The sequence below is a fragment of the Xylocopa sonorina genome, chromosome 4 (genome assembly GCF_050948175.1).
Source record: "Xylocopa sonorina isolate GNS202 chromosome 4, iyXylSono1_principal, whole genome shotgun sequence".
Taxonomy (NCBI): domain Eukaryota; kingdom Metazoa; phylum Arthropoda; class Insecta; order Hymenoptera; family Apidae; genus Xylocopa; species Xylocopa sonorina.
The window spans coordinates 7,009,917-7,033,967 of record NC_135196.1 but is presented as its reverse complement, the minus strand read 5'-3'; the positions used below and the strand labels follow the sequence as shown (position 1 = coordinate 7,033,967).

At 42.4% G+C, this 24,051-nt stretch overlaps 1 protein-coding gene across 9 annotated transcripts in view; it reads right to left on the bottom strand.

Annotated features, from left to right (window-relative positions):
• Nrx-1 (neurexin 1) overlaps positions 1–24,051 on the bottom strand; it is a 345,279-nt gene that overhangs the window by 129,333 nt on the left and 191,895 nt on the right. For all 9 annotated transcript variants that reach the window (XM_076893320.1, XM_076893321.1, XM_076893322.1 and 6 more), the window contains 2 exons: positions 20,560–20,718; positions 13,209–13,361 (listed from right to left, as the gene is read on the bottom strand). In XM_076893320.1, coding sequence (XP_076749435.1) covers positions 13,209–13,361; positions 20,560–20,718 — 312 coding nt within the window. The remainder of the gene's footprint in view (positions 1–13,208; positions 13,362–20,559; positions 20,719–24,051) is intronic.

The window sequence follows — 24,051 nt, the reverse complement described above, 5'->3', positions numbered from 1 at the left end:
GAACGGTAATATGCTATAACATGTAGATTAATCTGTAACGTTTGCATGATTCATCGACATTTGTGCACCCCCAGAATTATTCAAATAGGACGCCAACCGAAGTGCAAATCTGCTTGCAGATTTTATGCGTGCTCATAAATTTATTAGCATCCATATATCTACGTGATATCGAAATAGAAACGTTAAAACGCGAGAAGCAATTAATACTTTCCCGACCAGTTCTAATTACACGTTTCAACCACGGTTTCGAACGATTCGAATCGCCAGGTCAGCGTCTTCGACTAAAATCGAAGCGTCCTCGCGCTAAATCATTCGCGATGGCGCCTCGCAGCGCCTCATAAAACGCGATTATTCAGACCCCAGCAAACATTCGAACCAAATAGCACTTAACCAACTCGCTATCCTTCCATCAGCCGCGCACGAGGGTGCAGAATTTCAGTTCGAAAGAAACCTCCGCGTCTTCTCGCAGCCGCGCGATAAATAATTCAATAGCCTCGATGGCCACTGCTGGCGCTCGATCGGAACCGGGAAAATTGAGACGCATAATTCGCGAGGGCGCGACTGCCCCCGAAATTTCCTGGGCAACGCGCGTGCACCCGCCAATTTACGCCCCGATACCGTTCGAATTACATATAATAAATAGCTGCGCTACCGCCGGATGATAATTCGATTGGTACGCGGTGATTTATAGCAGCAACGATAAACAACGATGCATCAAATAATTATGTGCACAATGGATGGATCGACGTACTCGCGAGACGCGAGTAAACGCAGCCTCCCCTCTGTAATCGCAGATTCTGCTACCAATCACACCCTCCAATCTTAATATCAACGTATGAGCGCGATAACGATGCTTTTCTTCGACTCGATGATATAAATACAGAGGTTTAAAGTACGAATTTCCGTGAAACGGACGTCGAAGCGGATATTCAGTCGCGTCGTTCCAGAATCCACCGACGATAATCGAAATCGCGATAAAAAACCGAATCTCGCGATCTAATAATCGAACGAGAAGATATTCGAGGGCGATCCGATAATTTGATACGCGGAATCAGGGAAAATTGGGGTAAACGTTCTGCAGGGGTGGTGAGACTCGCTTGCTGGGTGGATAACTCGCGCGCGTCTACGCGCGCTCGCGTGACAATAGGATCCTACGTGCGGATGGTTAAAAAGGTCGAACGAACGGAAAGTGAACATTAAATCGGTAATGCGATAATGGGAATCCGGGTGCAACCGGGGAGTAATTTGGAATATAACGAGTTTCAATTAGAGTGGCCGCCGCGCGAACGACGCTGAGCTGACCCGGGTGTACGCAAATATGGGTTCGTCCGGCTGCTACGAAAATATTCCGCGACTGACGTTGTTTAACCAACGGTATTAATAACGGGGCTGGCCGATAATGCGTTTAATTGGCCGTAAGTCGTGAATTACGCCCGCGGAACTGTGCTCGTCGACAAAGCTGTTTCGCGAAATTACTTTCTGCACGGTTAACGAATGTTCCTCCCTTTTTTTTTTGGTTAGAATTTATCGCTCACTTTTTGGTCAACAGTGACAACGATATGCACAATTTATGGTTGATTTTACTCATTGAAAAGTTGTGAGATTTCTTTCATTGGAAGCAATTGAATGCAGTATGTGTATGTTCAGAGATGTACCCCCTTAAACTACCCTTAATATGCAGTTCTATGGGATTTATGGTATATTGAGTTTCAAAGCTGTTCGAGAATAGTTAATATTAAATAGTTAATTACTATTTTCGTAAACTATATCTTCGAATCAGACCATATGTTTACACGTAGCTTTATTTAAATAAATTCATGTCAAGAACTACTCGTAGAGTTTTAAAACTGTTCGAGAATAGTTGGTGTTGAATAGTTAATTACTATTTTCGTAAACTATATCTTCGAATTAGACTCTATGTTTATACGTAGCTTTATTTCAATAAATTCATGTCAAGAAGTACTCGTAACACTCTCAAAGTTTCACAGCATATCTAAAACTCGTGTAAACGGAAGAAAGGCGCGAGTTTACGGCCAGTATTTCCCTTATCGTTGTTACCGCAGCGTTTAAGGACAGATCGAAATTGCATCGCCGGTGCGGGCAGCCATATTGGGCTTACGTGGGCGGAAATGGCCGCGGCGAAGGTCCGCGGGCGCGCGATAATTAGTTTTTGCGCGATCGCGGGATTCCCCGAAGGACCCTTCGACCCGCTGGCCAATTCTCCCGACTGGCAAATACTCGATATTGCGTCGCGGCCAGAGGGTGTCGCGATTTAATTGAACCCGCTGTCTACCGTTCGACGAAAGTGCCCAGCCAAACCCCATTTTTTCCCAGCCCATCGCTGGTGCCCATAGATTGCCTCGCCTCCGCCTGCTCGCTTGTTACACACCGTATTACCTTGGTCATTCGACGTCAGGATGCTCGCGAATTTACTTACGCGGTTTAACGCCATAACGTACAGCGTACACTGTTTCGCGGTGTAATTTTCGAGCTAAGTGCTCGTTAACCGTCCCTTCGGGTATCCATAATGTTTGTCGTAGATAAAGTTTCGAACGTGTCTCTCAGTTTGTCCACAGACGAATGTTCAAGCGCTTATTTCTTCAAGTATGTATCTAATTGTAGTTTATGGATATTATGAGTTTCGTGGAAGCATGGTTCAATTAATGTTAACATTTGAATGTAATGATTATGTTTGTACAATTGAAGTGTTCATTGCCGTCATTGTTGTTTTTAATATGGACAAAGAATTACGAAATTGTAAGTTCTTTAATGAAGAGACAATCGCATGATTCTTGCGGAACAGCAGAACTCACATTTAAATGTCCACGAAATTCGTGGAAGATATCGAGCATCTGTCAAGTCGAGTCTCATCCCCTCTAATTAGGTGGTTTCGCGTGTGTTCCCGTAATTGAATGACTTTTAACGTGCCCAGCTAATTAGTCGATCCCCGTTACGGTTAATTACGCGCGCGCCGAAAAACCCGTCGACAACAATAACTGACATTATCGGTCCAGCGTCCGGATTAATTAAAATTCGTGCAATTTGCCACTTTGATTACTCGACCACGACGCCTCGAAGAGGTCCACTCGCCGATCCTCGAATCCCCGTTCGAGCTAGTCCCGATTTAATTGGAACACGGGCTGACTTCCTAATTAACAAATTCCCGGCTTTTCTTATTATCTCCTTCGCGTTACTTTTTTTTTTCACGCGTTCTTCTCCACTCTTTATCATGCTCTGAAAAAAAGGAGTAAAAAGCTAGAAACACACGCGACAAGTACTCGGAAACGTTTCGTTTCCACGGCGGCAATTAGTTCCGTTCGCGAGTTAATATTCCGTCGAGCTGCGCGAATGGCAATAATTACCATCGACGCGACTTCCGCCGATACCGATTTTTGCGCGCCGCGCCTCCTCGTCATCCCAGCGTTTATCGTCGAGCACGAGCCCGACGGAAGGTGTAATTATCGCCCTTCACGGGGGCCGGGCTGTAACGATCACGCCATTTAGTTAATTAAACGGGTCTCCTTTACCGGGCGGGTTGGAAATTTGCTCAAACTTCCCGCTTAACGCCGATAGCGAAGTTTTATTCCGAGCCCAGGCGGAAAATACCGCCCGCTCGCAATCGAAACGGAGTTTTCCTCGAAGATATAATCGAGGTAATTACACCGAGGCAAGGAAATGTCCCCGCGTCTCTTTCGTTCCATTCATTCGTGAAAACTCTGCGTTCTCGATTACTATCCTATATTTATTTTATTAATATTGTGTTATTGTCCATCGTGGTTATTTTCTTAGTGAAAAATCAGATTCTGAGCAACGAGGTAAGATAATTGTTTTTTTTGAGAGAGATATTCAATGTGTTATTTCGTTTTAAGGCGATAAAAGTGTTAATTGGTAATTGATTTCTTCCGTTTAAGAGATAAATATATTTTGTATGTTATATTGGTTATTATTGGGGCTTGTTTGATAGTCGATTTAATACCTCGTATTTCAAGGATGAAATAAAACAGCGAAGGAAACACGTTTCCCTTCTGTTCGTACGGTGAAATTTAATTAAACCAGGGATCGAAGTACAGTCGAAAAAATGATCTTCGCGAACCTTTTCCAATCTCGGTTTTTCCATTCTCAATATTTGTTACATAAATAACGCGCGTATCGAAAAACTAACGGTATTACTATTTCACGAGGAATCGAAGGAATTTTAATTGAAAACTCGGTTAGATCGACGAATTACGTCCAACGAAATAGATTTGCGATAGCTTGTGTAATTTGACGATGGTTATTGTTCCTTCGAAGGACACACGATCGTCCTATCCTGTCGAATGGAACAGAAAACGATTTTTCTTTATCGTCTATCATTTTGCTTGAAAACGAAGTTTTGAAATCCTTATATATCAGTGCATTTTCTCGTCCAATTTTTACTCCTTCTTGATCAAATTGTGTCCTCGACGCCCTAGTTTACTGCGCCCAGTTATTTTCGACCAATTACCTCCTCGTTACATTGAAATATCAGTAGAAACATGACAGTCTGTTGCGAGCAGATAATTGGATAGCTTAATGAGAAGTCCGTCAGCTGTCAGAAATATCGTAAAATATCCTCGTTCGTCGTCAGTCGAGCTTGCAATTGTCCGTCGAAAGCTTGAATCGCGATGTTAAATATCGGATTGAAAACGTAATATTTTGACAAAGACAACGAGCCATCGACAAAAACCTATCTATATACCTTCGTTCTAAAACACACGATCGAAACTTCTGCTTTCGTATTTCATCTGCATTTTAAAAATAATTCGAATGATTTTAGATTTAAGAATATAAGCGTAAAGAAAACTTAGTTTTACGCGTGGCAGCTGTTATTCTATTGACAGACTCGCACAGTCGCGAAAGGGGTGGCGAAGTAATCGCGGCAGCTCGTCGAAACGTCGTTTCGTCAAGTCTCATCGGTCGGTTCTTTATTTACGGGACATCGTTGGCAGTAAAAGCGTCACGGCGGATCGGAGGTATGATTCAATTACTAAAACGTCACGCGGGTAGGCGCGTGAAAATACGACGTTTACGTTGCCGTTCAATTCGGCGGGTGGAACTCGGTTTATAGATATTTCATGAGCCGCGTACATCACACCGCCGCCGGAATTACGTCGATCGTAGGAATTTCCATGCCGTGGGTCGCCAGAAATTCGCTGCCCTCGCTAACGATTTTTTCACGGGAAAAAATTGTTTTAACGTGACAGAAATTGGCGCGCGCGTCAACGTATTCTGTCGATCGACCCTGCGCGCTCGTCCACGCGCCCCCAACCATCGCGACGGGATCCGACGAGAGCTGATTTCGCGATTTAAAAATAATTTCCAACCGCGAAATAGAGGCTTTTCATGCGAAACCTCGTTCTCGCTCGTAATCCGACTCAAATTTTGCAGCAACTGTTCTTCATATCTCACGTTTGTCGAGTGTGTTAAAAATTTGTTTCGATAACGAAAAATATCACTTTCGTACAGATGCAGCGCAGAAAATAAAATTGCTATCTTACAAAAATGAAGTTTTATTGGGAATAAAATTGGAATAGTCTCGTAGATTATATCTTCGATACGTGGAGACTGCAACTACAGGCGAGTAACGAAGTTAGTTGATTAATTCCTCCGGTTAATAATTATTATCAAGCGATTATAACAGGCGAGAGGCTAACACTGTTGTACTAAATAGTTAACTAGTCATTCATACGCTCCAATATTGAAATAGAAGCACAGCCTTCTCTGTAACCCAACAATTTGAGGGTGCTAATCAATCAGCTCTGCTCTCCTCTATCAGTATAATGAATAATCATAAAATCCACATATTCCACTAGTCTAATAAAAATAATCAACACAAAAACGAAGAATGCTTGAAGTATGTTAATCGATGCCACGCCTCTGATTTTAAATTCGTTTCTTGCTCTTTTCAACACGATTTGCCACCCTCTTCGAACACTATAGAACGCCTGGAATTTTAATGCGAGGGGCAGCAAGAAGTTCGTCACCTCGAATCGACCGGCAGTTAATATTATAACTGCCGCACTTTCGTTCGACGTTAAACGAACGCTTTTAAATAACGAATTCCTCTCTTAAATTACCGATTCGAGTGTCTAATTAGAATCCTGGCTGCGACGCGGAACGACAAACTCGTTCCCCCCGGCTGAATCTCAAGAGCGAGGGATCGGGTGGGACAAGAAATTACGATCCCAGGAGCACTTTTTCCTCTGGAGTTCCTAATTGAAACAAAAATCGATTGCCGGCACTTAAATCGAATCGTACCTCCGCCAAATCCCAGAAGCTCTCCGGACGAGACGTGGGAATGGACACGAGAGGGGATGCGTTTTAATTATCGGTAACTACCGCCGGTCTGATCAGGGACAAAGAACGTCGCGGACAAAGGGAGAGCAAGAAAAACTGTTCGAGTTTCCCGGGTGGACGAGGGACCAGGGAAATTTACGACTCTTAAGACCAGTGAAGACTGTCTCCCCTTGTCCGAGTTGTCGCTCTAATTGAATTAAATATATTTGCTGGCCAGCAACGATCTCAAATCATGCGATTTGGAGGAGACGACGGAAGGAAACGTGAAAATGGAAAAGATCTTCCAGAGGTAAGTAATTTTGCAATTCAGTCGCAAACGAACGCAGAAGGTATAAAATAAAACCGAACTTTTTACACGTTCCTCGAGTGTTTACGTACATACGAGCTTCAAATTAAATTGAAATACATCCTCGAACTGTATCAAACCGAACAACACGTAACGCGATCCTCTGTTAAACGTTAGAACAAAAGCCACGAACATTCTCGTACCTTTTTAATCCACCATCGTACTAATACATCGAAATAATCCCAATTTTCAATTTTTCTGTCGAGGAATAAAGAGACAAGTATCTACACCCGTATAAGCAAGTCTAAAACATTTCGACCATGGAAGAGTTAAAAAGAAAAGTGAATAAACGAACTCTGCACCCATCTTCAAGCTATCGAGTTAATTGGATGTGTGTGTAACGCGTCTCGAAAATCCTTGATCTCCAAATTGAGAAGTCCGTGTGCGACGCGTCCGAAGAGCCGTCTTTAAATTAAGAATTTCGCGTGCAACGCGTCCCAAAGATCCTTAACCTTCAAATTAAGAGCCTGATACTCTCTGCCAGGCTAGCCTGGAAGTCACGAAGATGCGGTTCGACCAAAATTACGCGACAGCTCATCACGCGTTACGGCTGTTCCGCTCGTCTCGCCGAGTGGCGCGTTCCGGAAACGACCGCCGAGATACCCGGACGTTTCCGTCGCGGACCGTCAACGTCTCGTATCTACCGTGAATTACGAACGCCTCTTCAACGCCACAGCACTTCCGTATCGACGCTCGAGTCTGGGTATCTCGGCTGGATACTTCGCCGCTTGTCGAACAACCGCCGCTGGCTGATGGCTTCCGGCGCTACGATCGGATCCTCGAGCAGCTGCGAAGGGGGTGGCGAATGGCGTCCGAGCGGGTTTCTAATTTCGAGGAACGATTCTGCGGTTAACGGACCGCGGCGATCGAGCAATCTCTCTCTTTGCTTCCTCGTGTGTGGACTAATGAAGATTGTTTTATTTACCCGTGCAGAGTTTTCACGCGTTTGCTAATTGGAAGAGAAGTCTGTTCGCGGGGATATCCGGTGGAGCACGTCCTTGGTACCGTTCGTTTATCAACGGGACTTTACGTGGTTTCAGAGTTCGTTTCATTAAATGCAAAATGAATTGCAGCGGTTTTGTAGAGTTGGATGTCAGCTGTGCAATCGAAGGGTTTTCAATTTTGTTTTATGCTTGAATTTTGTTTGTACATTTTTTATGTACCATCGTCAGTGGTCAAATGATAAAATATTGAGAGTTGTAGTAGATTTTGATTTTAGGAGTCTTGGTCAAATCAAAGAACTGTATTGTTGTTTATTGATTATTCATGGAAGATGTCGCCTGTAAACTTTTCCATACTCTCGCACGGAAATATCATTCCCAGGAGCGGGTGGAAACTTGGCGAGTTCCGCGATAAGTTGAAAGTAGAGTTCGGCACTGTGGCTAGATCAACTTTATAATTCATGACATAATTTTTTGCAGCTCTTAAAGTTACGCGACGAGAGAGCGGCTTGCGTTGAAGTTCATTCGTTACGAGGCCCATAACTTTCCACGCTTATCATCCTCGTGAACGTAATTACCCTCCGTCTTGGTAATGAAAAAAGTAATAACGTCGTTTCTTTAATTAAGAGATCGAACCAATCGTTACACACGCCAAATTAATTCCTTTCCTTATCGATCAAATTTTGCAACCCCCTTGATGACACATCCCCTTCTTTTTTCCCCATGAGATCTCCAAGAATTCGTAATTTCCTTCTCACAATTGGTTTTTAAGAAAATTTGGGAAGAACGATCGACTTTCAGAGGCAACGTGAAAACGCTGGATTAAAAAACGAAAGGGAGTGCGAGGATTCTCTGAAACGAAGAGAATCGAGTGGCGCAGACGCAGGCTGCGTATTGTTCGATGGATTCGCGGTGCAATTTCGGAAAACAAGCCCGGCTAAATGACAAACGCTAATGCGAAACGATGCCTCAATTAAACAGCTCTATGCAAATCGCGTTTTCCTAGCGAGCAGCAGTCGCGTGTCCCATGCGCGCGCTTATGCGCGTACGTGGGCCCTGGAACGGCCGATGAATTCCCGTGCACCACCATCGACCAACAAATGGATATGCAGATTTCCTTAATTAATCGAATGATCATTTTTTCTCGTTTCGAAATTCGCCTGTCCGTAGAAAATACGCCACCGATCCCGCGGGAATATTAATAGCTCGCTGACCAGACGAGGCCGTCTGAACGTTCGCTAACGCACGAAATTCCCACCAAATTGGAAAATTACACCACCGACTTTCAGAATTCTCTATCCGGTGCTCGCAGTTCTATTCGTACTTTTAACAAATTTCTGAATTCGAAACGGAGACTTTTCGATCGTGAAAATTCTTTAGAACTTGGAAGGACAATTTTGCTCGTTTCTTCGCATCCGTTCTGAAGTTTAGAAAACAGTTATGTGGTGTGATAAGTAAACGAAATAATATTTAAAAACGGTAGACGTAGAGGAGCACGTTACTTTGAAGTCACACAGCGTTCCAGAGAATTTAGATTCACACTTTTAGAATTGCAGATTTACAGAGTGGTTCCGGACTACAGTAACAGGCAAAAAATGAAAATTGTTTTACATTTCATGTTCCGTATGCATATGAATGACCGTAACAGGATTTCGTAGCATGTCAAAAATTTACAAAATTTAACCCATCGAGCTTGTAACGTATAGAAATAATTGAACAGCATATCGCAAACAGTTCTATTATTTTTTCAATCATAAATCTTTACGCTACTTCTGGAGAGTCGCACGAATTTTGCAGAACTTTTAGGCGACTGTGTTATATAGGCTTTAAATCTACGCGAAGTACAAGCATAAATTTCTGCACGCATATAAACAGAAACGAACGAGAGATTTCGGAATTTTATAATTAAAAATGTTGAAACTATTTTATTCGAAATAAGTTGCTAGCACAAAAGACCATCATTTATTAGAAAACCCTGAACAATACGCCCACCCGGAAGTCCACCCTCGACCATTCCTTTGTCTAACATTCCAGCTTCTTACTGCTCATAAATCTTTGCCATCTCCATTCCAACGGTATCGTGCCATTCAGCAAAATTGTTTCGACTGAAATTTCGTCTACCCTTGAACAGATACGCCTCTTCTTATCAAGAAAATTCTACGCTCCCAATTAATCATTTTTTGCTAATTTGATTCGAAGAGAAAAGAATAATAAAAGATTATTTATGTCATAATTTAATAGTAAAGTCCAACGGTGCTCTCATCTTTTCACGAGCTTCCCACGATGACTGTAATGTTGCTCTCCACTTCGCCATATTTCACCGTGTAATCCATGCAAATTATTGCTGACAAGATTTTCTTGAAACGTAACACAGAAATTTAGGTAGCCGCTTTTAACCGACTGTCCCCGCATAATTGTCCACGCCGAAAGTAGTTTCATCCTGGCGAAACGTAACGCGACAAACTGGATTCTCGCATTTCAAACAGGATTCTTTGCTAAAAAAAAAAAAAATTCCTTCCTTCCTCGGAAAAAAGAAACATTTTCTTTACGCGCGCACCGCGTATTTTTATGCATGCCAGATGAAAGTAGGTAAGTAAATATACACCCTCTGTGTTGCACGCTGAAAGAGGCTCCTAACAACGCTCGTCGAGTACACGGTTAACCCTTTCTCTTTTACTCGTGCAGCCTCGCTTCGACTCTACTCTCGTACGAATAACGCGAACAGTAATTATTTAAGACAGTTTCGCGGGTTGTTTCGCGAAATTTATAAAAAGCATTTCCACGTAGACGCCGCGGAATAAGTTGATCGTGTTTATCGGGTGGTTTTAAGCAGGAAATTTTGAAAGGAGGGAAAAACTGGTAGCCGCTCGTTTATTCGCGAGCTGCACGACTATTCTCACGGAACCCAACGAGTTTTCGATTCCGCTTCCATTACGCAGACAGTCATTCAATTGGATAGCGACGGCGGATGGTCGCGTCGTATCGTTTTCCCTTCGCTCGTGGATTTTCATTCTGGCGGTTTCAATTTCGATATTGGGCGATGTCGGATTAGTTTCACGGGTCGTCCACATAATCCATGAAAACTCCGCCACCGTTTTGCGCCATTAACGCTCTTCTTATTTATTTAGTTTCATTAAACGGAGGTATTTTTCGTTCCTCGACTCTTTCATTTTTTACGATAATGGCGGTCGATTTAACGGGGGTGACTTTCGTTCGCGTTCGATTTGTCACTGATCGAACGCTTCGCGACGTATGGATTAATAAAAATGTTCGTAATTCGAGACTCGAATAAGTTTAATCGCTGGCTAGGCTATTTTTAAGTCAGATTATAGACGAGAGAAAAGAAATGCAAGCTTCGTTCATTGAGACACGATTGGACATTTTATCATTTTTCTTGTTACTCGTGTGTCGCTGCAAAATGATTGAAAAAATTCTATTTTGACAAACAACTGGGTATTTCAAGTTTTCCACGATTATTTTATTATTTTATTATTTCCCCGGTTATATGTATACGTTGGAATAAAGTGATTAAAAAAAGTCTCTCTCGAGTTCGTAGGAAGTTAGCTTATCCACCGAACTTTACAAAATAAATAAAAATACACGCACGCAAATTGCTGTGTACACCAGTGAAAAAACTCGGTTATACCGCGCTAACAAAATATATCGAAGTAAAAAACAAAATCCAATTTTCATCCGACCAGCTCGCCGCCAGCTACGTTTATTTTTTTTTTCATTTTGTCAGAAGCAACAATTAAGGGGGGGGGGGGGGGGTGGGATAAAAGTCGCGAAGCAACGAGTTAAACCCAGCTGACGTCGAGAGCCAGCGTTGTCACTTGAACGGATTCAATCTCGATCTCGACGGGGTTGGATTCTGCTCGTATCGATGGGGAACACCGCGTGTCGACAGAGGAGGTGCACACGCGAGACGTATGATCCGCTTAGGGAGATGACGCCGCGTTTTCGTGTCTCGAAGGGTTCGCGTGCGGTTCAGACGACGTAACGTGCGCGTTCTTATCCCTACGGGGGTGTAAATGCGCGCGCGCGCGCGCGCGTAAACGCAACGCGCTGGACTTTTGCCATCTACCCTTGGATGTATTCAGGCCGTCGCGAAATTGAATTCGTGCACTGCGACGTGGTGCAACTGTGTTGTCTGCCTAGGATATTTTATTAGCCATCGTGTGTATGTGTATGGAGAGAAGAGGTTTTGACGAACGACGTTTGGGGTGATAGTTGACGATGTTGGCTGACGATATCGGTGGTGGAAGAAGATTGTTGGGTTCTTGAAGATTGGAGTTGTTGCTCGACACTTTTAGGACTGAATTTCGCTCAGTTGCAAAGTGGATGACTTTCTTTTTTGTATTTATTTTCTTCATTGTATATCGTGATAAATTTTGTTGATAAACTCGTGGCGAAGGAAGCTAATTTTCTCAGTAGTTGTAAAAGTATCGAAAAACGATAATGATATCGATACAGAGGAGTTGATACTTCGTGATTGAATTGATTGAATCGAATATGTATATCTGATTGTTTAAATTTAATATGTATGTAGTTACGTCGACCACAATCAGGTGACTGCATGCACGGAGTGAACCGAATGTCACCAACCGTGCTTCGAGGATCATTGTACCGAGTCCTCGACCATTCTTCGAGGTATTAAAGGGAAAATGGCGTTTCATCTATTTCCTGCTTCTCGCCATGAAAACGCCGCGTAATTCAGTCGTGGTTCCGTTTAAATTTCCGCGGTGGAAACGTGACATCCGATAAGTCAAGGGGTGGCAATTCCGTCGTTTTCTACCACAGGACTATTAAATTCCTCTATACGCTCTATCGTAAAAGTGTGTAAAAATATTTGTTTCAATCAATCTTTTGTCTTTTTCTCCTGACAGTTTCAATTTCTTCAGGTAGAAATTACCTATTAAATACTTCTTGAAGTAACAAGACTGAATGATTCTTTTTGTTTTAATAGCGTTTTAGAGTCATATCGATTTTGTTTATGTGTGATATGTACCTCGTTCTTGCTGAAAATATCTATAATCCTTTGTGCTTGATATTACGTTCTAATGTAATATTAGACAGAAAAGAACTTCAAATTCTAAGGAATTTAACACCCTTTACCCTTCGAGCATCACGAACACACATATGTAACCAACATATTTGCTGCTCTGCTATTTAAAAATATATTTAAATGGAAAATAAAAAAATCAATGCAATGCTTGTGTTTGTGCACCACTCAAAGGGTTAAATTCCCGCTACAGCCACCTCGTAATTCTCATCGCAACGCGGATGGCGTTAAATTAATAATACTCTTTCTGTCTTCAAAAAGCAAAAAGAGAAACGTAGAGGAAGTAACACTTTTGTCCGCGTTAACGATTCCATTAAACCACGCGGGCTGATAAAAATTCATCCTAAAAACGGTCCAAGCACAAAGGGTTAAAGTGCGCCGAGGGGGTTAAACGCTTCAATCCGTTCGTTATCACCGTGGAAAGGGCGGGGGGACGAGCAAAGTAATTTCCTCGTGGTTCACGTTCGAACGGGGCGTCGCGCTCCGCTGTTCGAGGGCGTCTACTATTTTTCATAATGGAATAACATAGAGCTGGAATACTCACGAGATGAGAGTCCCTTGTGGTGAAGGTGATTGGGTCCGAGGCTCTGGGCTCCTGACAGTGGAAATCCATTTTACCCCAGGCGGCAGCACCGGCGGCTCCGCTCCTGGCGGCCTCGATCAGCTCCATTTTCACCCCCTCGGCGATGAATTCCACCTGTGACAAAAAAAAAAAAAAAGAAAAAAAAGGGAGGAAAAACATTTTCATTACTTCGCCAGAGTGGCTCGATCACGCCGGATGCGGTGTAACCGGATTTTAATATCGCGATGCGAAGCCCCGGGGAACAAAGCGAGAGTTTCGAAAGGACTGCTGTTCGAGCGCTATCAATCTGGGGGAAAAAATCGTGCGCCCGTTCGCGGCTGGTGTTGATATTAAAATTGAGGCGAGAGCGGTTTCTTTGATTCTTAGTTACCGTTAGTCACCATTTAATAATTGCGTTCACGTTCGTATTTTTCCTCTGGTTGTTCCCTGTCGCCTCTCGTGTCTTATATTACATGTGAAATATTACAAGTTCCGGTGAAAGATTGACTAGCACATTGGAACATCTTGATATGTCGATTGACACATTTTCGAGAATTACTTATATCATAAAAATTATATTTAAATATATTATAGTATAGAAATTACAGAGGACATGCTGTCAGATATTTTAAAATTCGCGTTACGTAACCATATTGCTATTCTTTTGTGAAACTTGAGGGATAACTTAGTGAATTAAAGAAACGGAGGATTGGCAGGATAAAATAAAAATTCAACTACAATGTTTGAAATAAAATAGAGAAAAGATACGCGATCCGATAAAAAATCGTTAACGCATAGAGAAATGGTAGCAGCTCTGTTAACTTAAAAAAAAAATACTAAACCAATAAACAGTTTTTCAACAGAGCTAGCAGAAACAATAACAAAAATGTTATCCAATTTCCGCGTGGATTATTTTCACTCGCACAATTCGTTTTACAATATTCGATCTACCTATATCAACGGGGAAAAAAAACAATTTTAAAGCAAACGGCAGAAATAGTAAAAAAAAATTGCATTTCACAGGAATAACGGAACATTTCGACATGTTTCGCTGGTAGCATTGACTAGAAATCGAATGGAACGGGTCGAGAGCAAATTTCTACCAAAAAACGATCGACGTGCAAGTAATAACGATACAAACTACCAGCGGATCTAACAATAAGCGGACGAAGAACTGAATCCGATCGGAATCGCGTATTTTTGTTTCCGGCACGGATCGCGTGACAGTTGAACAGGACTAATTGAAAGATAAATTCAGATTGCCGATTATTAACGTACGCATTAACATAGTAATTACGTATTAGCGAAGATTTATATCTTTTATCGATCGTGGACAATCGCGATTTACCATCCGCCAGGGATGCGAAGCGTTATTTATCGGAATGGTTAAAACCGCACCGAGGACGCGGTTAAAATTCGCCTCCACCCTTTTTCGGCTGGATTTACCGTCCACCTTTTTCACCCCTCGCATAAACAATGTAATCGATTTAATTAACCGATGGATCATTTATTGGACGCGCGGTAATAAATAAAAAAGAAAAGGGGGGACACCAATGTGGAGAATCGATTGATCGAACACCAAGCGTGCACCAAGGAGTTTAATTACTTTCAAGTAACGAGATTGAATGCGTTCAGAAATTTCTATCGGATTGATTGAGTCGAGGAAAAAGTTGCTTAATTTTGACAGGATAAGTATAGAATTCTGGAGTTATTTGATGCTTATTTTAAAGTCAACTATATCTCTCTTGTCAAATGTATGCTATCATTTTTATCATTGGAGTAAATTTCATTGTTCGAATTGATAAGAATATTTGAACAGCACAATCTAAGAAAATTACTTTAAAGTTCAATATCATGTTTAAATCTCTATCATCGTTTCTCATATCAGAACAGCAATAACTAAAGAAATAGTTAAAATTTGACAATGCAAAGTTCACTAGACTTTCAATAAACGAAGTCAGCTACTCGCACGATTAATTATCCACCCCTCCAATGAACTAAACGCTTTTTCTCCATTGGTTCCTCGAGGTTCAAAATGGAATCGATAGTCTCAGACGTGGCCAGGTCATTATGGCCTCCTCTAATGGCTCCTTACGGTCAAATCGCGACGATCAAAGCACCGAGACCTCATTAAGACTTCGAACTGAACGCGGGCCGTTTGATGGCCGGTAACAAACAGGAAGTGGGATATAATATCGGGTGGTATTGTCGTTGGCCGCGAGGGTTGCCCCCAGCTGGCTGCTCCGGATTCATCAAAACCTTCAGCTGTAACTGAAACCGCGACAAGCGGTATTATTTCAGTTTCGGTGGGCTCTTGTTTAAATTCGACCGCGGAATATTGTAGCCAACCGTGGACCCGTCTCTGATAGCCACCGAAATTGGAGTTTCGAGGTCGGCAACTACGATCCCGCGAAACTTAACGCGCTACCTGCGAGTTCCCGTTTTGCTTCAGTTCCCGTTTTGCTTAATAACCTACTTGGTTATTTAAGTAGGCGAACTTTCGTTATATCTGAAATCTCTGTGTGTTTTAAGGCTGGAGGGGCTTTAAAAAGTATAATTACGCGATGATATTTGCAGTTGGACTCCGCGATTAAGTGAGAGGGTGGTTTTACGTAATTTTACTTTGGAACGTTACGTAAACATTTTTTAATAATGAGCGCATATAAGTAGGAATTAATAAAATTAAATTCTCGGTCGATCTGTCGAATTGTCACAGTACTAAATTTACTAACGTTATGTTAAAAATATTAATAACGTTCAAGCAACAAATATCCAAAACCTGTGATAAATTAAGCAATTTTTTTTTGTATTCTGTCTATTTCCATTTTCGTATCGTACTTTAAATTCATTTCGAATAATTCCCTTTTAATTATATCGAATTGCATTAGAAGATACAGCTTCTTTATCAATAATTTCTTTTTAACCATTCACTAGTTACCCACTATTTACCCACAGGAGGACACAACCCTTGCATAACATCGTAATTTCGAGATCGCTCAACTCGATGCATAAACAGTCTTCTCCAAACACCATCTAATTTCCCAGCATCGATGCTCCTCCGATTCTTGGGCCGTTCGAAGCAGAGCATCGATCGTCCATGCGTGTTTCCATCGTTAAACAAATACTACCGCTCGTGGAGAGAATGACAGAAGTCGGATATTTCCCCGGAGGATCGAGACTCCGCCGTGGTCGAAAACCCGGGGACGCTCGCGCGCAAAATGAAACTTTTAGCATTGTTTGAAAAAACGAAAAAAAAAAAATAGGGAAAAAACGGAGGGAAGAAAAGGAAAAAAGAGGGAACGGCGCGCGCACGTCCCTTTTTTCACCGGTCGTGTATCAAACCGACCCTTTATTTTCAGATTTCCATAGAAAAAGGAAACGGGGAGAAGCCAGCTAGCTGCGGTATAAATTTCCTTGACAAATGCACGCGCGTTTTAATATTTCACCGTACTCTCTTTTTAGCCCTCCGCGATATTTTTCATTAGCATGCGGCCTAGCATGAGTACCTGCGCGCTGATTTCGACCAAAAACGAACAGACACTTCTTTTTTCTGACGAGACGCTGAATTTCGTTTGCGAGTTGCGTCGCGTTTACTAGGATCGTTACGCTCTGCTCTTTGAAAGGAATTGTTGTGTCTCCGATTCGTCTGACGAAAAGTTTTGCTGAAGCGTAAGGAATTTTAACGGATGATTTTAAAATCTAAAATAAAACAAAATTTAAAGGTAGAAAAATTCCGTCTGCGACTCAATTGTAAAATTCTGGATTTAAAAACATCAATCGTCTCCTCTGAGCAGAATTTCTAACATTAAATAACTTCTAATCGACCTGAAGCGAAGCTAAACGTTAAAGCACAAGAAATCCCTTCAATTATCCACCAAATGAAAATCTGCAATCCGTTATTACAAATCCCCACGATATTTAATAGCAACCAGAGATACCAGAACAAAAAGGAAGAAAAGTTTCAGTTAATAAACTAAAGAATTTCATTTCATCGCTTCATCTCGTTCCGCTCGACTATTTTATTCAAAATTATTCTTTCACCTTGCCGAGTCTCGCCTTGCCGTGCATCCACTTTCGTAAATTCACTTGCCGCGAGCGTGCAAGCACGAATACTTTTTCCAGCTTTAACAGAGTCGTCGATTAATAAATTTTCCCCGCTACGAGTATCGCGATGTCCCAACGTTTCCCAGTCGGAGGTGTAATTATTCCGTTTCCGTAATTATTTCCCGCGCGGCTCGCGACGAGTAACAGGCGTAAGAGGAAGGAGGGGTGCGCGTCGCGTTCTCCGGTTGCGTGGCACGCCGTAACAATGTTTCAACCCTGTCTAGGAGGACAGCATCCGGGAAACGATGGCCGCCGTTAACCTTGCGACTTTCTCGTCGTTCGTTTCTTACTCTCCGTATATCGCCTGGCGCGCAGCTTGTCGGGCTCCCTCTCGGTTCCGGGTGTTTTCTTGCGAAACTCGCGGCAGCCACTTGGCCGCCATGAATATTTCATCGCGCCGCAGTGACCATCGCTGGCGGTCGTCGGAATTTCACCCCGGATATTTTCATTTTTAACGAAAGGCTGGAGAAACCGGGGATGAAAATTTATCTGACGCGGCTCGGGACGATAATTTGAAATTTTAATTCGGGCATCATCCGATTTGTACGTGCCAGTGAATTATTCCCGTTTTTAAACGCGAGCGTGCTCGTAATAATTTATTGTTCGCAACGCGGGGGGGGGGGGGTGGTTTCTGCAAATTTCGCGCAATTTTGTTTTCGGCTTTGTTCCCCTTTTGGGAATCAGAGGAACGGTACGAGGCTACCCGCGCGGTATTCGGATGATCGTGTCTTTTAATAAGGTTCTTTAAATGCTAATGGTAATTCTCTGCGAATATTGTGAAACGTCAAAATATGGTCACTTCGTCACATTTTTAACCGATCAATTATTCTCAAAATGACTGTGGTTATTGTACTCTGTTCAACGTATCGTGTACAACTGCATATACATTCATTTTGCAATTAAAAATTGGACTAAAGGAACAGAAAATAATTACTGCCATTTTCGTCGCATTAAAATATCCACAGAGTGAGATTTCTTTACGAGATACAGTCGAATAGCGACCAAGAGAAAAAAATTTGTCGTTACAATTAGAGAAATAATGAATACGAACAATTAACTGATGTACCTGACCGGCAGATAGAACGTTTACGACTGAAATTTTCGTGTTTAAGGTAATTGCTGCGATGACGAAGTCCCAACTTGGTTGGTCGCGGGAGAAAGTTGCTAAAGGAACGGGGTTAACGAATTAAAAGCAGCACCTGGGGCGGTTTGTTCGCTCGTTATCCGACAAAACGAGCCCTGTATCAGAACGAACTGTTCTGTGCGGCCGTTCTCCCTTCAATTTAAATTTTTCATCGTTTTTATCATCGTTACAACTTTCTCTATTCCGATAAATAATTTACGCTGCGATTCAGATGAAATATGCGATGTTTCTGCATTTAAAACGAGAACAGCTGAAAGTTAATATAAATATTTAAAAGGAATAGAACGATATTTCCGCTTCGAAGTGAAGTTTTTTTAAATTATTCGATACAATATCCTCTAAATTGTGCTACGTAAATATGTTACCAGGGAATTTCTGGGCTTTGGTGTTAAAAAAAAAATTGTGTTAGGCAGGGAAACTCAACCGTTTCAGTCTATATAACTTTCGTGTGTCACGGTACCTTTGAGTGTCCCACTATTAAAGTGTTTGAACCTTTGAATCGAACAAGTTTACATACCGCGACGTTGCGCAACCACTGTTGATATTTTATACGTTAGTTGGGTTTCTCTGTAATACGAGCAGGTACAGTACGCTGTATTTCATCTATGTCGCGTTTAAAAGGAAAAACACCGAAAAAACATTGTAGCCTCATTTAAAGGTATCACCTCTATATCTGCGAACGAAATGAAGATAAAAATATTTTTAATTGCGAATGTTATGCAGATTTAAATATCGTTCAATTTTTGTTTAACATATTTCTTTGAGAAATACATTATTATTAAGTTTCAGAGGAAACTTTCGTTGCCTAATTTCTCTAATAAATCTTTATTTTTATCGCAAAAAGGTTAAAGCTATTTGACTAAAGTATCACTTGCATAATAAATTAGAAACTACAATAAGTATCTCAGAATTTTTCCCGCTTCTTAAACTCTAAAACAATAAGAAATCAAGCTGGAGAACGAAAGGTACCATAATGGCGTCCACGTTGGCGAAAACCCGTGTTATCAATGGAAGATTAAATTCGTGAGTCATTCAAACATCAATGTACATAATTTTCGTTTTCCCATTTTAACGAATAACCATTTCTGGCAAAAATATGTTCAACTGTCGCGAATAAAAATAACAAATATATATATGTGGCATCAAAATCCAAAATCCCGCTGCGAGTAAAATCGGTAAGCTTATTACGTTTCTCGTCGAATACCAACTATTCTACACCGCGGGACGTGGCACGAAACAATTTCTTTATTTCATTAAAGCTGAAATTATGAAGTCGAGGCATTTATGCGCGGTTTACGTCGGTGCATTTGGCCGCGTCCTGGAGAACGCGGGACGCGCGGTTTTATCTTTTAATGAAATGAGGCGTCGCGGGACATAACGACGGTCGGTGGACGGGTTCGTGGCCAACGATAACGTATTAAAAATGCAGAGAGCCCCGGTCGCAATCGGAACGTAACGACACGTTCTCGTTGGTCCTCTGACTATTCTGTTTCACGAACGATAAACAAAATCTCTCAAGCAAATGCAGTTATGCCTTTGTCGAATTAATTCCTCGAATTCTGTTCGATTAAAACATAAAATCTATTAGGTGCAGACGTGTTAATGAAATTTCGAACTTGTTAAAATAAACATCACTGACGAATTTCTCTTTATCACTAATTATAAGTACCTTGCAGGTGTTTCAGAATCATTTCTTTCGAAAGTAATGCAAACATTTCGTAATAAACTTATTCAAAAATTGAAAATATCTTAGAACTAAATACACATCTACATCAACGATATGTAGAAACTAAGCTAATTTTAAAATAACGAACAGCTGTCCTCTGTAATCAGCTCAAAGATTCAAAAAAGGTCAGCCATCAGCGTGCTAATGGTAGGTTAAGTAAGAATCGCAATCGTGACATTCGAAGACAGCTTCCTGTCACATCCGCCTGGCAAAGGACCGCATGGTTGCGAACATTAAGAGGGTTGAAACGTTTAATGGTATCCGGAGGAGAGTATCGGATCGGTCGCAGCAGCATCGAAATGAATCACGGGGGACAAAGTGGATCACGCGGCTTCAACTAACGAACGGGTTTAGCTTACCTTTCTCAGACATCCGACGAAGTTGTTGATCCCCTTGGCGCCTTGCAGGGACCTGGCGTCGGCGCCGCCGCCCACCAGTAGCCGATCGCTTGCCAAATGCGTGAACGAGCCCGCAGTGTGGCCGTGTTCCGCGTAAATCCCATCGACGATGGCCGACAGCTGCAACAAGCAACAGGGTTCGAAGTTTGTCAGTACTTTCTTCCGAAGTTACGCTGCGTCGGGGGCTTAAAAGCATCCGCCCCTCCGCGTCTGGGCCCCGATCTCGGATTAATCCCCTCGCTACAAATGGAGAGCGCGAACAGGGTGCCCCGTCGTGGGTGTCGTTAGCAATTTTCAGTCGTTTCAACGGTACATGGTTGCTCGCCTTAACGTTCTGCACGACTTCTCAGTTGTTTGAAAAAAGTTATTTTCCTTACAGTACTTGTCGTACTCTACTTGATCCTCGAAGAAGCTATTTGTTCTAATAATTGTTTCTTTTCTATATTGTGTCGGAATTATTGATTAATTATTACTACTTACACAAGCTTGTTTAAAGTTATGATTATCTATAGTCTATATCTGCTTCGAGAAATGTTATATGTATGTAACTATGATTTATTAAATTAAAAATGTATATTGAGGAGAGAGTAATATGATTGGTGCGACGCTATGTACTAACCGCTCCTCTCGCCGCGAATGTTGCGTGCCGACTGATCTCTTTGCCGCGGACACTACGTGCAAATTGTTGTCATTGCCTCAGGCAATGCGACTTATACGACGAAACGAACGTCACTCGACTTCGACGAAACTCTTATGTCGAAGGAAATAATATTTAAACCAGTAGCGAAAGGGGCAATGATTCCAACTACTTAATATAAAACTTTCATAATATAAGTAAATAGTTAATAAATGATATCGTCACACTTCATAGTTACTCACTCAGTTTTGAATTAATTTGTTTAATTTCCCTAAGGGAATACAGAAAGTTTTACATTGAAATACCACACTTGGGACCTCGCTGTAAAACAAAGTGCCTTCAAAAATTCCCACATTTGCATAGATAACTGTTGTTAGCGATAGCTTTTCCAGCGAGTGGACGGGAACTCGTGCGGAACATCGAAGTTCGTGTACGCCAGCTGTACCTCGGTGCTCGCAATCGCGGTTTACATTGCGGTCGATGCATAACTCGCTGTCACCCCCGTGTCTTCCAACGATGTCTCGCTGTTCGCGATCGAGATTCGCATCGCGGTCGTGTACGAGGTCGACATTATTTTTTCATAACGCTCGCGCGGAACATCGAAAGCAAAGTCCACCCCCCTCGCTGGGGATGTCGTCGTCCTGGGGGATGACGATTGACAACCCCCGACGCGACCGCGATGTAAATCTCGACCGCGAGCGGCGTCGCAGCAGGCATCGTTCGAAGGCGCGGAGATGACATCCGGTCATCGACCACCACGTAAACCGCAATCGCGAACAGCGAGGCAGTGTTCTCTGTGTATGCTGGTCGGATTCGTACATCAGAATTTTCTTTTAGACGTGGACTTCTTGTTGTTCGATCCCTTTTCAACCCTTGATTATAAATTTGTGCGAATACTACGACGTTCTTATCGAATGCAATCAAATACATGCATAGAGACAGGTAGAACAGTAATAAACAATTATAGTAGGATATAGGTAGCAAAAAATTACGTTAGAAGTGTACGTAAATTACAACAGTGACAAATAAACGTTCACTACTCAGGAAATTAAGCATCAAGTGTCAAGTCTGTTATAAAAAAGACGGCAAACCCTTCTTAAATTCAATATTAGTTAATTGCAAATGTAGTGTCTCGTAATTTCCATTGAACGTATCGAATAACGAATCACTAACATCCACCAGTTTCATTCAGTCTGGAATATTTATTAAGAGTACCAACAACTAACCAATAGTACACAGCGTGTGCTAACCTACGATCGAGTAATGAACTCATCGAAATCAATTGGAGCGAACAATATCGAATTCGCAGCGGACTGCGAAAACGGTTCGCTCGCACAAGTAACTCCTCGCTCCACCCCCGGCGGGGTACAAGAAATCCGACACGTTCTCGACGTTCCCGTTTCACCCTCTCGCGCGATCACTTCGAACGAAGTGGTCGGGATTGCCCTCGACATCGCGGCACAATATCCGCCGCCAAGGCATCGAGCAACGGTAAACAGAGTAATGCACCACTCGAGCACGGGAAGCGGCGGCCCTTCGAGGAAGCATCGCGCCCGCGGTGTGCAGCCCCTTAACGAACCGCTTCCCCTTAATTTTATCACCCCCTGTAACCTCGCCAGCCATCGCGCGGCCCCAGCGAGAGATTTGTTTGCTCGCGAAGAAACGGCCGTGAGATAAGACTACGGGAATTATGAGGAGATTGCTCGGCCGCTGGCCCAACGAGAGGCATCCTCGAGCAACGGCCCTAATTACAGGAACGAGAACCTGGTGCCCTCCCGCGAGACGGAACCGCCGGGTAAAAGGTCCTTCCGAGGAGCACCGCCTCCTCAGAAGAGATTTCGCTCATGGTGTTTCCCCTTTTAGCGGAACGGGAGAGGCGAAAAAGGAGCAGGATAACCGGCGGATAACGACTATCGACGCCTACCACCACCCTCCGCCACCCTTCGCCGCGTAATGGACCACTCGACGTTACGCTCTAAGGGTAGCGAACTCTTGTCTAAATGCTAAACTTTATGGGGTCCGTTGTAGCTTCTCTTGGTCGCTGGTGGTTTTCGAGTTCCTGGGATGATGGCGAGGAAGAAATGGCCAATTCAGTTGATGAGTAAAGATTCTTTTTTTTGAAAGAATTTTTGGGCGGTTCCACGCGGCGTGGTTGTTGACTTTCGCCTTGATTTCTTTCGTGTTTCACTGGGTTGTTGTGCGGTGATGCATTTTTTAAGCGTTTAACTCATTGATTGAGGAGTTTCTGATTTTTGTAAGTCGACTGAGTTGTAATTAATAAATCGATGCGTGGAATGTGCATGATGAATCGCAATTACGAATACCTCAATCGCAATAACGGGATTTTTAATATGAAGTATAGAAGGATGGAATTAATTTCGCGGTGACTGACGTCTTGGAACGAGAAAAATAATTAGTTCGTCGCCAGTAATTGGGAAAAATAATTATAAAATCGTCAGCAAACATCAAAGCCGTCTCAGGCAAAATCGATTAACCTTGACGTATTTCGTTTGTAAAAAAAAAAGAAAGAAATATGAAAAAATCGTACAAATTTTTAATTATTTTTCTATGGCGTTTTATGAACGGTAACGCAGTAAACTGAAAACAATTTAATACCAATAGAGCCTTCCGGAAGGCTTTTGTTATTAAAAACTTTCGATTGTTGCTTCAACTTCCTATCGTTACGTTTACTTTAAGGATACAACTAAAATGAACCACGAAGAATTCCGTTTCCTGTTCTCGCCGGATTCCAAAGGTTACATCGTGCACCCAGACCAGATTGATTGGCTTAATTAAAAAGTTCCACGACGGTCTCG